This window comes from Paroedura picta, chromosome 1, assembly GCF_049243985.1.
Source record: "Paroedura picta isolate Pp20150507F chromosome 1, Ppicta_v3.0, whole genome shotgun sequence".
Lineage (NCBI taxonomy): Eukaryota > Metazoa > Chordata > Lepidosauria > Squamata > Gekkonidae > Paroedura > Paroedura picta.
Genome location: NC_135369.1, coordinates 115,771,446 through 115,785,799, shown reverse-complemented (window position 1 = coordinate 115,785,799; position 14,354 = coordinate 115,771,446). Strand labels below are relative to the sequence as shown.

The window sequence follows — 14,354 nt, the reverse complement described above, 5'->3', positions numbered from 1 at the left end:
GTCAATGGTGTTTCATCAGACTGGAGGGAGGTGAGTAGCGGGGTACCTCAGGGCTCGGTGTTCAGCCCGGTATTTTTTAACATATTTATTAATGATCTTGATGAGGGGGTGGAGGGACTACTCATCAAGTTTGCAGATGACAACAAATTGGGAGGACTGGCAAATACTCCGGAAGATAGAGACAGAGTTCAACGAGATCTGAACACAATGGAAAAATGGGCAAATGAGAACAAGATGCAATTTAATAAAGATAAGTGTAAAGTTCTGCATCTGGGTCAGAAAAATGAAGAGCATGCCTACTAGATGGGGGATACGCTTCTAGGTAACACTGTGTATGAACGAGATCTTGGGGTACTTGTGGATTGTAAACTAAACATGAGCAGGCAGTGCGATGCAGCGGTAAAAAAGGCAAATGCCATTTTGGGCTATATCAACAGGGGCATCACATCAAAATCACAAGATGTCATAGTCCCATTATATACGGCACTAGTCAGACCACACCTGGAGTACTGTGTGCAGTTCTGGAGGCCTCACTTCAAGAAGGATGTCGATAAAATTGAAAGGGTACAGAGGAGAGCGACGAAGATGATCTGGGGCCAAGGGACCAAGCCCTATGAAGATAGGTTGAGGGACTTGGGAATGTTCAGCCTGGAGAAAAGGAGGTTGAGAGGGGACATGATAGCCCTCTTTAAGTATTTGAAAGGTTGTCACTTGGAGGAGGGCAGGATGCTGTTTCTGTTGGCTGCAGAGGAGAGGACACGCAGTAATGGGTTTAAACTACAAGTACAACGATATAGGCTAGATATCAGGAAAAACATTTTTCACAGTCAGAGTAGTTCAGTAGTGGAAGAGGCTGCCTAAGGAGGTGGTGAGCTCCCCCTTACTGGCAGTCTTCAAGCAAAGGTTGGATACACACTTTTCTTGGATGCTTTAGGATGCTTTGGTCTGATCCTGCGTTGAGAACGGGGTTGGACTAGATGGCCTGCATGGCCCCTTCCAACTCTATGGTTCTATGATTCTCTGGCTGGGAAGAAGGGACCAGATCAGGAAACGCACCTTCCCAGGCTGGAGGGGGTGCAACTTGCAATTGCAGTCAGCCAGGAACCTGGGAGTGATTTCTGATGGCTTCTTAATGATGGAGGCTCAGTCACAAGAGTAGGACTGCAGACATTTTTCCACCTATGCCAAGCAGATCTACTAGCACCCTACCTGGCCCCAGAACACCTAGCCACTGTGATCCATCCAGTGGTCACCTCCAGATTGCTTACTGTAACTTGCTCTATGCGGACTTACTCTTGACCTTGCTCTGGAAATTGCACCTGGTCCAAAATGTAGCTGCCCAGGTCCTCACATGGACACCATGGAAATCCCACATAAGACCTGTCTTACAGCAGCTGCATTGGCTTCTAGTTGTGTTCTGGATCTGGTTCATGGTTTTGGTCTTAGCCCTTAAGGACTTATGCAGTCTGGGCTGAGCATATCTGAGGGACCACCTCTCTGAATACATTCCCCAGAAAGCACTTTGTTTTAGCAATACCAACCTGCTAAGGATCCGGGGCCCTAAGGAAATCTGCCTGGCCTCAACCAGAGCTAGGGTCTTTTCAGCTCTGCCCCCTGCTTGGTGGGATAAGCTTCCTAGTGAAATCAGGGCACTGACAGAACTTGCTAAGTTCTGCAGGGCCTGAAAGACAGAGCTCTTCTGCTGGGCTTATGGTTGAGCCCAGCTGAATAGTGGAATAGCTGGAAGTCATCTACAGGCCTCTGCCCCAACCCCTGTCCCCTCCTTCCTCGACTCCCATCTCCTGATGACATTTTATTCTAGAAAAGTTACCATCTTTCAACTACCGTATCAACTACTTCTTGCTGATAACTGCTTAAATTATGGTTTTAATGTTTTTGAAAATGTTTTATCAGTAGTGATAATGTACATTTTATTCTTTATTATAATATTGTTACTGTTGATGCACATTATTGTTCATGGCCCTGGGATGGTGAGTCCGAGAGGGGTGGTATACCAATCACTAAAACAAACAAACAAACAAACAAACAAACAAACAAACAAACAAATAAATAAATAAATAAATAAATAAATAAATCTGTGTTAATGCTATCCATTTGCTTTTCCAGGTCTCAATCAGTTGTGGATCCTGGAGTGTTAAAGCGCATGGATAAAAATGAGGAAGAAAACATGCAGCCTTTACTTTCACTTGACTAACAATGTCTGAACATGGAACATGAAATGGGATGGAAGGTATTGCCTTTCAGCAACAAGCAAAACATTGGGAGAGAATGTACCAGCTGGAATCCTATTTTTCATGTTAATGTAGCATAATGTAATGAGGCAGCAGGTTTTGCCAGTCAGCCTGGAACATGGATGCCCTAGGCTGGAAAACAGGGTGGAAAAAATGAAAAAGAGAAAATATCAATAATATATTCTGTAAGTGCCAACCTGTGTGTAAATAGAATCTCCTCCTCCTTTCTGCATTTGTAATTAATGATAGGGATATAGTACAGGAAAACAGATAGTGGCTATTAAAATATGCCAGTTGAATGCACTGTAAAAGGACAAAACAGAAAAAAAAATCAAACCTAAGTAAACTTCATCCTTTTTATACAAAGCCATATTACAGCTTTCATATGGACTATGTTGTTTTCTTTCTACAGTTCTCATTTAAGAAGGGAACATAGGATCCTGTAGACATCATTGTAACTGGTGTGTTATTTCATGTCTATAAGATTGTATTTGACAGATAATGCTGTGCTTTATTGTTGATAGGATATGATTTGAATTGTAAGAGTGGAAAGAGGAACATTAGAAAAAGAGTTATGCTCCATTTTTTTGCTATTGGGGTTTACAAGGCATCTGATTTTTTAAGATTTTCACACAAAATTTGGGTTTGGGCCTCAGAACATCCTCAAATTTGATCCACTTGTACGAATGCTTTAAACTTGCCTCCTCAAGAGGAAGGTACATAGCACTGCTCAGCTTTTGGGATCCGAGCAACAGGTTGAAATTCAACTCCTAAACCTCACAAAACTGAAGCCTGGATACATATCTATATATTTTTACCGGTCTCTACATATAAAGTGTCATTGGTAGATAAGTATATTTAATCAAGGATTTATATTTAAAAAAGAGATCATGCCTATTTGGTGTGCTTAGAGTTTATTATAGATTGTATATTGAGACAATGTCATTGTTAACACAGTGAAACATTTTGTACAGCATTTTACTTTGCGCAAGACTGAACTGTTATAAGTAAGGTGTGGTACAATATCATGTCAATGCCACTTTTGTTTTGTGATGTAATTATGTAGATGAAACATGTGCCATATTAGAACAAAAACACATTTTTACCTCAAAGACCAAATGGTTCCTACTGTGGACCAAACATTGCCAACTATAGTTTAGGGGAGATATTTTCATCTTTGATGTTTGCTGATATGCATGTATATTTTCACTGTACATCATGACAACAATCTAGACCTCTTTCATCAGAATTTTCTGTTAGACAAGAAAGAAATCTCTAGGTCACAGTAAACCAAAACTCATAATGGCTCTGAAGGAATATATTAGAATTAATTAGGGGATACATAAGATGCCTAGAATCTAGCCTGACTGTGGATAAAGTTGTGATTCCACAGAAAAGCTTCAGAGATCTCCAGTTCCAAGAATTGGGTTGAATTGTTTGTTTTCATCAACACTGTACAATTCGGAGAAAAACCACTGATGGTTCTTGAAAGAGGGAATTCTAGTACATTCTGCCTGTACTGTCTCAGTGTAAGTCAGACATTGACCCTATTCAGACTACATAAACATGCCAGATATCATTACTTCTATTAAATGGATGCAAAGCTGTCGTGTATACTGGACTAGGGCTAGTCAACTGGGAGCTCTTTCCACCAGGTGGGGGCCAGAACAGAGAAGGCTCTGGCCCTGGTTGAAGCAAGGCGGGCTTCTTTAGGGCCAGGGATCATTAGCCGGTTGGTGGCAGCAGAGCATAAAGCTCTTTGAGGGGCATTGGCAGGGAGGTGGTCCCTCAGGTACACTGGGCCCTGATTGCATATCACCTTAAAGGTAATTACCAGAACCTTTAGCATGATCCAGAATTCAACTGGCAACCACTGTAGTTGGTAGAGAATGGGCCGAATGTGAGCCCCCCATGGTGAGTAACTGCGTTTTGAACCAGCTGTAGTTTCTGGATCAAGGCTAAGAGCAGGCCTGTAGAGTGCGAGTTACAGAAGTCCAGTCTAGAGGTGACCATTGCATGGATCACTGTAGCCAGGTGTTCCTAGGCCATCTTTGTTGGTCTTAAACGTGCTATTAGACTCAATTTTTGTTGTGCCATCAGATGGGACTCTGATTCAGCAGACAAGAGATGGTTTAGGCAAACGTGGATTCTCCCTAAGTTTAAAAGTCTTCTGTAGAGCACTGTACAGCACATCTTGTGTGGTATAGGGATCAGATGCATTCAGTTTGGGATCAAGATTGATTTGCATGTGATTATTCATTAAGTAAAATGTAATGGCAGCATTATTCTCAGAGAATAAGCTTACCTACGTACAGACATGTTTTCAGTGAGATGACAGTTCTCACATATGTGGAAGCATTAAATCAGCCATTATTCCAAACAGTTTGATGGAAGAGTGGTATAATTTAAAAGAGGTGTTTACAGGAAGCACTCCCTGGGGAAGAGCCTAATGCTGGGAGCGATTGAGGGGAAAGAAGAAGGGGACGACAGAGAATGAGGTGGCTGGATGGAGTCACTGAAGCAGTAGGTGCAAATTTAAATGGACTCTGGGGAATGGTAGAGGACAGGAAGGCCTGGAGGATCATTGTCCATGGGGTCGCAATGGGTCGGACACGACTTTGCACCTAACAACAACAATACTTACTCCAGCAGACTTCTGGTAGAAAAATCTTCCTGTATACTTTCTTGAGAACAGAAAAGCAGCACCTGTATATAATGCATGGCTATGAAATTATAGCATGCTTTGCAGCACTTGTAAACTAGATTGTATGGCTTCATCTAGGAGGTGGGATGGGGGGAGAGAGAGGATTGGACTAGGTGGCATTATGAATCCCTTCCAACTCTGTTGTTTTAGATCAATCTCACACATGTGTGTAAATAGGGAGCTTCATGACCCCTACTTTCCTTGAAGGAGCTCACAGCAGCGTATTCTCAAAACAACCCTGTCAGGTAGGTTAGATTAAGAGAAAGTGGCTGGCCCGAAGTTACCCAGTATAAAGGTAAAGGTAAAGGTATCCCCTGTGCAAGCACCGAGTCATGTCTGACCCTTGGGGTGACGCCCTCTAGCGTTTTCATGGCAGACTCAATACGGGGTGGTTTGCCAGTGCCTTCCCCAGTCATTACCGTTTACCCCCCAGCAAGCTGGGTACTCATTTTACCGACCTCAGAAGGATGGAAGGCTGAGTCAACCTTGAGCCGGCTGCTGGGATTGAACTCCCAGCCTCATGGGCAAAGCTTTCAGACGGCTGCCTTACCACTCTGTGCCACAAGAGGCTCTTCTGCGCCACAAGAGGCTCTACCCAGTATACATCATGATTAAAATAACATTTAAAAATTGGTTTCTCCTATACTAGTCTGACACACTGCAATTCTTCCACAACAGTACAGAAGTCCACTGTCAGTCAGATACTCTGTAGCTAATTCTTCCTGCTGGCCAAAACAGCAAGAGGGCAGTTAAAAGAATTGTTTTGTGGGACAGCATCTTCACGTCATGATGGGCTAGAGGAGCTGTCCTTTCAGCAGGGCTGTGGTGTCAATGCACCAACTAGATGTATCAGTTGCCAATGCCTTTCCTAGTACACAGCAAATGTTTTTAGAAACAGGCCAGGGCCAGGGGAGGCCTTTGCTTAGGACAGCTTCTTTTTAGCTATTGAAAATCTGATTGGCTGAAAAGATTTAGAAAATTGATTTGGGCGATAGCACAAAAATCTTCACTGTGTGACTGAAGGTAAATGATGTGCATGCAAGAAAATATTTTTAAAGAATTTAAAAGACATCCTGTTAAGCAGAGCTTTTGTCTGAAATGTTACTATTAGACCGATTATGCACGGCAGCGGCCTCACTGGGCTGTTTCTGAGTCCTTGCCCCGCCACTTCCTGCATGTACATGGGATAGGAATCTCCTGGTGAATGCAAGCTGCCCTGGTGTAGCACGCACACACAACACCAGTGCTGGGAGAGACCAGTGTGCTGTGTGGCAGCTGCAGGGGGGGGAGTGGGGGGCATGGGGGCCCCACCACATGCTGACAGGAGGTGGGAGAATTCCCCTTCCAGCTCCATGGCTCCACAAAGCTGACAGGGGCATTTGGTGTCCCTGCAGGGACTCTTCCATTATGCACAGGGCTGGCCCAGCAGGGCCATGAATGGCACCCACGGTGTCAAATGAAATGTGGAAGTATCTGCATTTGCTTACCATGGGCCATCCGAGGCACTGGGTCAGGCCAGGGCTTGGTGGCGACTGGGATGGTGTCAGCATCATGCACAATCAAGGATTAGCCCCACTGTGCTGTCACCTTTCTGCCCTGTGCATAATTGATCCTTGAGATACACATAACCTCCTTCTGTGACATTTTGTGATTGGCTGTCTCTCCTGTGGCAGTCATATTATGGTTATACCCACTACCCTATTGTCAGAATTTGAATAGGCCTGCTGGCTCAGAAAGACTAAGGACTCTGTCCTGAGATTTTTGGTATCAAGCTGAGATCCAAACTGGTTACAATTTTCTACTGCTAAGGCCTGTCCCTTGATTCCCTACAGATATGTACTAGACTAGGGAAAGATGGCCTGCTTCATTTTCCATTTGCAGCAATATAGATTTAGGAGTTTCCCCAATGTAGGGTGTCAGAACTAATTTATCTAATGTTAGCATGTTCCACATTTAAGCTTCACAGATGTTAGTGGTTAAGCCACAACTGACAATTTAATATAAAAGGACAAAACTGCAGCCACTGCCACCTTAATAATTTCTTCTTATAATGGCCAGAAACCTTCTTCCTTGCATTTAATTTAAATCTACTTGTAAAGGATATAATTTCTGAAATTTTTACTATGCTTCATGGAAGAAAAGGCAATTTATTGTCTTAGGAAACCTCTATATACTTTTAAGCTTTAGTTCTGCATTTGAATCCTCCATGAGGTAGGTATTGGTTGCAAATTATGAAATATACCCTCCTGTATAATTCAGTCATTGCAGTAATATGCATGCAGATATTCTTCTCAGTTGATATCACTATGAGTCTACAAAATTCAGCTTCTGAATTTTTACAAAAACGTGTGGATATATTCCAAAAGGTGCTTGGGGGGCAACACTGGAAGGGATCCTAGAGTTCTGGCCCCACTGGTGGACCTCCTGATGGCACCTGTGTTTTGGCCATTGTGTCACACAGAGTGTTGGACTGGATGGATCATTGGTCTGATACAACATGGTTTCTCTTATGATTTTCATTGAGGGAAATGTAATTTTCTGAGAGGGCCAGCATTGTCAGCTGCTTCCTATTAACAGCAGTACATTTTAAAAAGCTGAAATCAAACGTGGCAATGAAGAATTAATAACTAATTTGTTGGAGCAAATTCGATTTTCTGAGTTCAAGAAGGATTTTAGTACCTGTAGTGAAAAGCCAAAAGGAAGGTCGACCCTTTGATGGTTGCAACCCAAAAGGATATGAAACTAGCCCTTCTTATTATTATTATTCCGAGGTTGTGTGATATATAGTTTCTATTATTTGATTCAGGACAGCTGCAAAGTAAATTTTAAAATTCCTGCATTACAGTACCGAGAGCTTTACTATTGACACAATCATTTTGAACATCATATCAGAGGTAATCTGTGGGATCAATATTTTGCATCTTAATTTTCCTAATGGCTGCTTTTCTGTTCACTGCAGTGACCATCAGGGGCTTATAAAACATTACATGATGTCACTGTATTTAATCTCAGGTTCCATATCAAGACAGCAAGTTTCTCGCCCTATATAACCAAGTGGCATTAAAATCCAATGACTATATTACAAATAAATGTTTCCAACACATTTGACATTTAGTACATTGAAGTGGGTCTTCTGATAAAGTAATTGGTTTCTCTACTCATATATGCTAAACTAGTTTTGTCTCAAATTCTCCCAACACAGAAGATTTAGAGTAACTTACCTGTAGTTGGCATGTAACCCAGTCCTTCACTAACTATACTACAGTGGTTAAACAATATCAATAATTTGTACAGGTATTGCTGTTTAATAGGCCAGGGATTTACTTGGATCTTTACACAATAACCACATCGTTATGGCTAATTCAGTCATCCTGCAATTATTCCCTTACATATGCCTCTGAGAAGTTTGGGAAATGGAGTTGAATACATCTGTACTGGATCATGGCCATTACATCTCAGCGGTGATATTGTTGCAAATATTGTTCTCCTTAAATAGTGTCCCTTATGTATCGTAAAAAAAAACCCAAAACCCTAAACCCACTTTAAAAAGATTACAGCTCAATCATAGTTAAGGATGTACTTCATTTTTCCAGTGGATACCACTGGATATTAAAAGTAGCTACTTTTTCCTAGATGGTGTATAATCTGACAGGGGGTGGGAGATCAGCTAGGCCTGTTGATACAGCCCCCATCAAACAAGAAAATCATGTCTGATTTATTGGCATCAATAAACCCTTAAGATCACTAAAGCCAACTCTTTTTAAAAGAGACATTTTCTAAATATTTTAGCTGCTTTCTCTTGGAGTATTTTTGGGATGTTTGCTAACAACAGATAGTATTATTAACCATAAGTTTGTTGCCATTAAATGAAAGTAATGGGAAGTCATTCCATTTCAAGACTTTGAAACATATTTCTGAGGTACCATATTAATGTATATATTAATGACTGTTGAATATGTAAAAAATGTTTATGCGCTACTTATATTGTGCTAACACTGAGGCAGGAATTTTTGTGTCTTTTCATTAACATTCTTCAGAAAGGCAAATAGAGAACTAAATATTTGCAGATTTGAGATTTTCTTTCTTTGCTTGTGCCACAATTTGCATGATTATTTTTATGTGGACTTTCCCCTAGCAATTTTGGCCCAATTAATCCTTTTGAGAGGATTTTGGTGGCAGTAACAATATCCTGGAGTACTGCTGAAGGGTACTTGAAAGCATCAGTAAATGATTCATAAATGAATCTTCATTACATACAATTTTCAGGGAAAGGCTAACCTCATGGTAATTTTTATGTTTGAAATGACCATTTAAACCAAGCAAATGTCTCCAGGAAGTGTTTTTCACCCTTCTGAAAATATCACTATATTATTACCTGAGCATTATTATTTATTGTACACTCTATAATGCATTAATCTATTCATAGGCATATTTCATAGTCACAGTGCTTTCAGTGTTACTTCTAGGTTTGGATAAATAATCTGGATGGATAAATTATTTGTGGATAAATTATTTTAATTTTGTTAGGCTGGGTAAAAATATAAAGCTAAGTTGAAAATGCTGGATTAGAACAGGGCAAGAGAAATACTTTAAGTGAAGAAAGTGAATTGCAACCAGTGAATTTATATGAGAAAATGGAATGCATCATTATGCAGTGTTATTAAAAGTGAATCTGTTTTCAGACAGAGACCAAAGTCCCATGCTTGCTTTTGATGATGTAAAGTTATCACACAATAGTTTCACAGTGAATATTTTAAAATAAATTATACCTGACAGGATGTCATTGGCTATTTACCACATCAGAGACAATGCTTGAGGCCTAATGAGTACTCTGAGGTGATAAATAGACACCATATGGAGTCATTATGATAAGAAAGATCCTTCATATGAGACAAAGTAAAATCATCTTGTGGATGACTGTGGGAATGGAGTCGAAGCCACATTGCTGATGAGAATTCTGCTGAGAGAGATCTTCTTTTTTTGTTGTTCAGTGTACTGATGGGGAAGACCTATAGTTATTGTACTACGTTTGTGCCAAAAACTGATCAGTGTAAGAACATGAAATAGAATGTTTCATATTCATTTATTCACAGAAGACTTTAAGAAGTTGTAACAAAACTTTTCACTGTTTATATAAACAATATATATTATATATATTTGAACGAAAATTAAACAACTGAAGCCAATTAGTAAGGATGGCTTCAATTTTGTCAAAATAAAGCTTTGATGAAAAAAAAAATGCTTCAGGACAGTCTGGTGTGAGTTTTTGCTGTTTGTTTTTTTATTACCACAAGATTTCACATAATGGGTGTCTGAGACGTACCAGGCCACCAGTTGGTGCTGTGGAGGCCTGGCTGGAGGCAGACGTGGGGTCACAGGACAAGGCAGAATTCACAGCACCTATAAGGCCCATTATGCATGGCCGCCGAAACGGCGATTTCGGGTCACGTGGAAAACGCGGAGGGGGAAGACGCGACGCATACCGGTTATGCACGGGGCGGGGCGCGATGGCAGCAAAACCCAGAGTAACCGATTATGCACGCGCCGATCCGGGCGCCGCTTCTGGTTGCGCCCCGCTCACCCGGAAGCTGCGCTTTCTTCCGCGTTTCACTGACGCGGCTTTTTCGGCGGCATGCACCGAAGCTGCAGCCGGTTGCAGCCGGCTCCGTGCGTTATCCGTGATTTTAGTTGCCGCCATTCCACCCCGAATGTGCGCTAAAACCCCCATGCATAATGGGTCTAAAAGGCACCACGTGCATGGGTCCTGGCCACCTTGCACAGGACGCTGAATGAGCAGCTTCCCTCCCAATTACCCTCTGTTGATGCTTTAACAGCCTTGTTGCAGTGCTTCAGTTGGATGTTTCATGGTCAATATTTTGTCACAACTGCAGGGTTGCATGGGATGGAGCCTGTTGGCAGGGAGCCCTGTTGCTAGCAGACTCCCTGGAATTTGTGGTCTCCATAAGAGGTGGCATGTGATGAGCATGGCTGACCCGGCTGGCAGCCTGGGAGCTGCCAAATGAGGTAGGCACCCATTGGCTCCCCCACATAGGTCATTTCCCTTAGTGGTGGACTTCAGTATCTTAGTGGTGGACTTCAGTATGATCCTCAGGGCATCTCTGGACTTCGAGGGTTTTCATGCTTTCTGCTGACTGCTAGACAGGCTCCCTGTCCCATGCTGTGGCAACCCTCCTTTGGAGAGGTAATAAAACTGTGGCCTTATTTATATCCAATATCAGTGTGTCTCATTTTATTAGAGCCTGAAATGCCCTCCTGTTAGTCAATCACTTATTAAGCTGACAGTTCTACAAGTATTTTTAAATGGCATTTTTTGGATGTTCTGCATAGATAAAATTAAACACTAAAAAAGTTAAATTTCGAATGTCAATTTTTTAAAAAGATGACTAAATTTCTACAAATTTGCCACTTTGAAAATAGCCATTTCATCACTTGTACAATACAAAATAATGGAATGCTAAGTGTCCTCTTTCAGTGATTTTTTGTGGCAGTGCCAGCTGACTCATGGGAATATTCTGCCTACAAGAGCTGCCCCACTCCATTTTCTGTGTGCGGTGCTTGCAAGCACAGATCTGCTCCTCCTGTTGTAAGCACAAGCACTTTTGAGCTGATCAGGGTGAAATACTGCAGTGTGGAACTCTAATAAACTCACACAAGGCAAAGCTGACTTTTAAAGTATGGTAAGCATCAGGATACAGTCCTTTCGATGTTAAGTGCTGCAAATACTACTCGACATCTGTAACTATAAAAGTGTGAGGCACTTGGGCTTGGATACAGAATCCCATCTAATACAAAGCATACCATTTTAAAACTCTCCAAACAATGGCAATGGCAACAAGTTTTGAAATGTGTGGCAAATGTCTTTTAGCAGAAAGAGAATCTTGTACTGCCTCCATTTCCCTCCCACTGTCAACTCTTACTTTTGCTACCTTCTCCCTGCTTTTTCCCCATTTACACTGGCTCTTTATCCCCTTCACAATAGTGCTGAGCTTCCTTTCCCTACTACTGATGGCTGTAGTATTGCCATTTCCTCTGCACTCTTCATTGCTTGTAGTCCCCATGAACTCTTTGTCATCAATCTCCTATTCCCAACTGCTGACCTCAGTGAAATGCAAACAAGTTTGGGGTTGCCTGGAGAAGGCAGAAAGTGCCATCACCTGGTGATGGTGGAAAATGCCATCAGGTAGGGATACCAGACCCCAGGTGGGACCTGGGGACCCCCTGGGGACCCTGAAGGGTTTTCAAGACAAGAGACATTCAAAGGTGGCTTGCCATTTTTTGTCTCTGTGTTGCAGCCCTGCTTCCAAGATCTGACAGGATCAGACGACTTGGACCATCCAGGTCAAGGTTAGCATTGCCTAGACAAGCCAAACTAGTGTCCAGGATCTTGTGAGGTAGTCTTATAAAATCTTGCTGGTTTAAAATGGTTTGTATTTTGTTTAATATTGTTTTTTAACATTTACCCTACCCCTGGATTTCCCCATTGTACAGATTTTTGATCTGCAAAGTGGGATTACCATAGTTATTAGCTATATGATAACACAAAGTGGGAGATGTTTAAATCATAGCAGCAAATCCAGGTTTCCTACCAAGTGCACATTTGGCCAGCAACTACTGCCAACCCCAGTTACTTGATGTGTGAAATTGCATAATATATTAATTGCAGATTAAGGCAATACCTGTACATGAAGAAGAATTATGCAACTTAAATATGTGTAAGCTTTTATTCTGTGAAATTGTCTTCACAGAATGATCTGACATATTGATTTACACACAGACATGCAAATAGTATATGTAATGTTGTTCTAAGTTGCTGCTTTGCAGCTGAAAATTGTTTTGTTTTCTAACTTTGATCTCAGTTAGACAGGTTAAGATTGGAGTAGAAATTCCATGTTGTGTGTAGTGAAAGCTTTAGAGGACTTCCAAACAGAGAGAGAAATTATAGGCTGACTGATTTTAAAATAGATTTAGGTAGGCAGCTGTGTTGCTCTAAAGGAGCAGAACAAAATTTGAGTCCAATGGCACCTTTAAGACTGACAAGGTTTAATTCTGGATATAAGCTTTCAGGTTCATGCTATGAAGAAGTGTGTGTGCACACAAACACTTATACACAGAATTAAACTTTGTTGGTCTTAAAGGTGCCACTGGACTTCAACCAACTTCATTTTGATTTTTAAATAGTTGTGCAGGATGATGTGCTTTAGATACTGGATGCTGTTTGGTTCACAGCAATGAAATAGTTTTTTTCATTACCATAAATATATACTGATCTTATAATATACAGATTGGACTAAAACTAAAAAAATGCAATGTCAACTTTACAGTCAGATGTACATCCATGAAGTAAGTGGAAATAATCTTTAAATGCATCATGGGCAAATAATCAAGGTGTGCCCATAGATCTGCTTAGGCCCAATCCTCAATGCTCAAAATTATAATGGAGTGCTCAGGTACACTACAAAAAGAATCAGCCATATATTTGTGTTTAATTATATATATTTATGCTTAATTTATGGAATGCTCAATTTGAATTTTACCACTGAAGGAGGCTTTTAGCTGAAATGCATTTGGTTCTTTTATATGGAAATAATTTGTACCTTTTGACATGTACTTATATGTTTGGACATTTGTCTCTATATTAGGCATGAGCACTTATATGCTGAACCTTTGGAAAATGGTTTTTAAATGACATTTTAACATCTTTGAATGTATAATTAAACTATATTTGATATTTTGTATATTAGCACTGTATGCCTAGCTATATTTTAATTTTGACTTTTTTGTCTCAACCTTTCTTTTTCTTTTTTTTACACTTGTGCAGAGTTGTATTCCCTCCTATCTTTTGATCACACTTATACTGAGTCAGACCATTGTCTATCCAAGTCATTATTGTCTACTGTTATTTAATTATTTTGTTTATAATCTGAATTCTTAATAGGAGCTACAAGACTGGGGGAGGGGGTTGTTGCTGCAGCTGCCAATATAGCAGAGTGGCAGTGGGGCTTCTGCAGGGCAGATTTCCCCATCGTTTCCCTTCCTGGTCCCCTGGCAGCAAGAAATCCTTGCACTAAGTTCTTTTCGATTGTTGTTCTTTAAAATGGGCAATTGAATATCATCAGAGAGATATAACTTTATAACAGTATGTGTAAGAGGTTCTTTGAATGTCCAGCTTTCTTTTAAAAATGAAGCTCCTCTTGTTACAGAGAGATGACTTTTGCCTTTATATCTCCACAATGAAAGATTCTGAAGACTTCTCCCTGCTCAATCTTGAGATCCAGTGGGGGAAGGTGGTTGAAAAGTTGCAGACTCTAATCTCAATAGCCAGATTTGATTTCTGATTCCACCTCCATATGCAGCCAGCTGGTTTGCCAAATTCCAGT

At 41.0% G+C, this 14,354-nt stretch overlaps 1 protein-coding gene across 2 annotated transcripts in view; it reads left to right on the top strand.

Moving 5' to 3' along the window:
• Positions 1 to 2,636, top strand: part of CLVS2 (clavesin 2) — a 67,922-nt gene extending 65,286 nt beyond the window's left edge. For both annotated transcript variants that reach the window (XM_077300447.1, XM_077300455.1), the window contains exon 6: positions 2,128 to 2,636. In XM_077300447.1, the coding sequence (XP_077156562.1) occupies positions 2,128 to 2,215 (88 nt within the window). In that variant the 3' untranslated portion in view covers positions 2,216 to 2,636. The remainder of the gene's footprint in view (positions 1 to 2,127) is intronic.
• Positions 2,637 to 14,354: the final 11,718 nt, after the last annotated feature.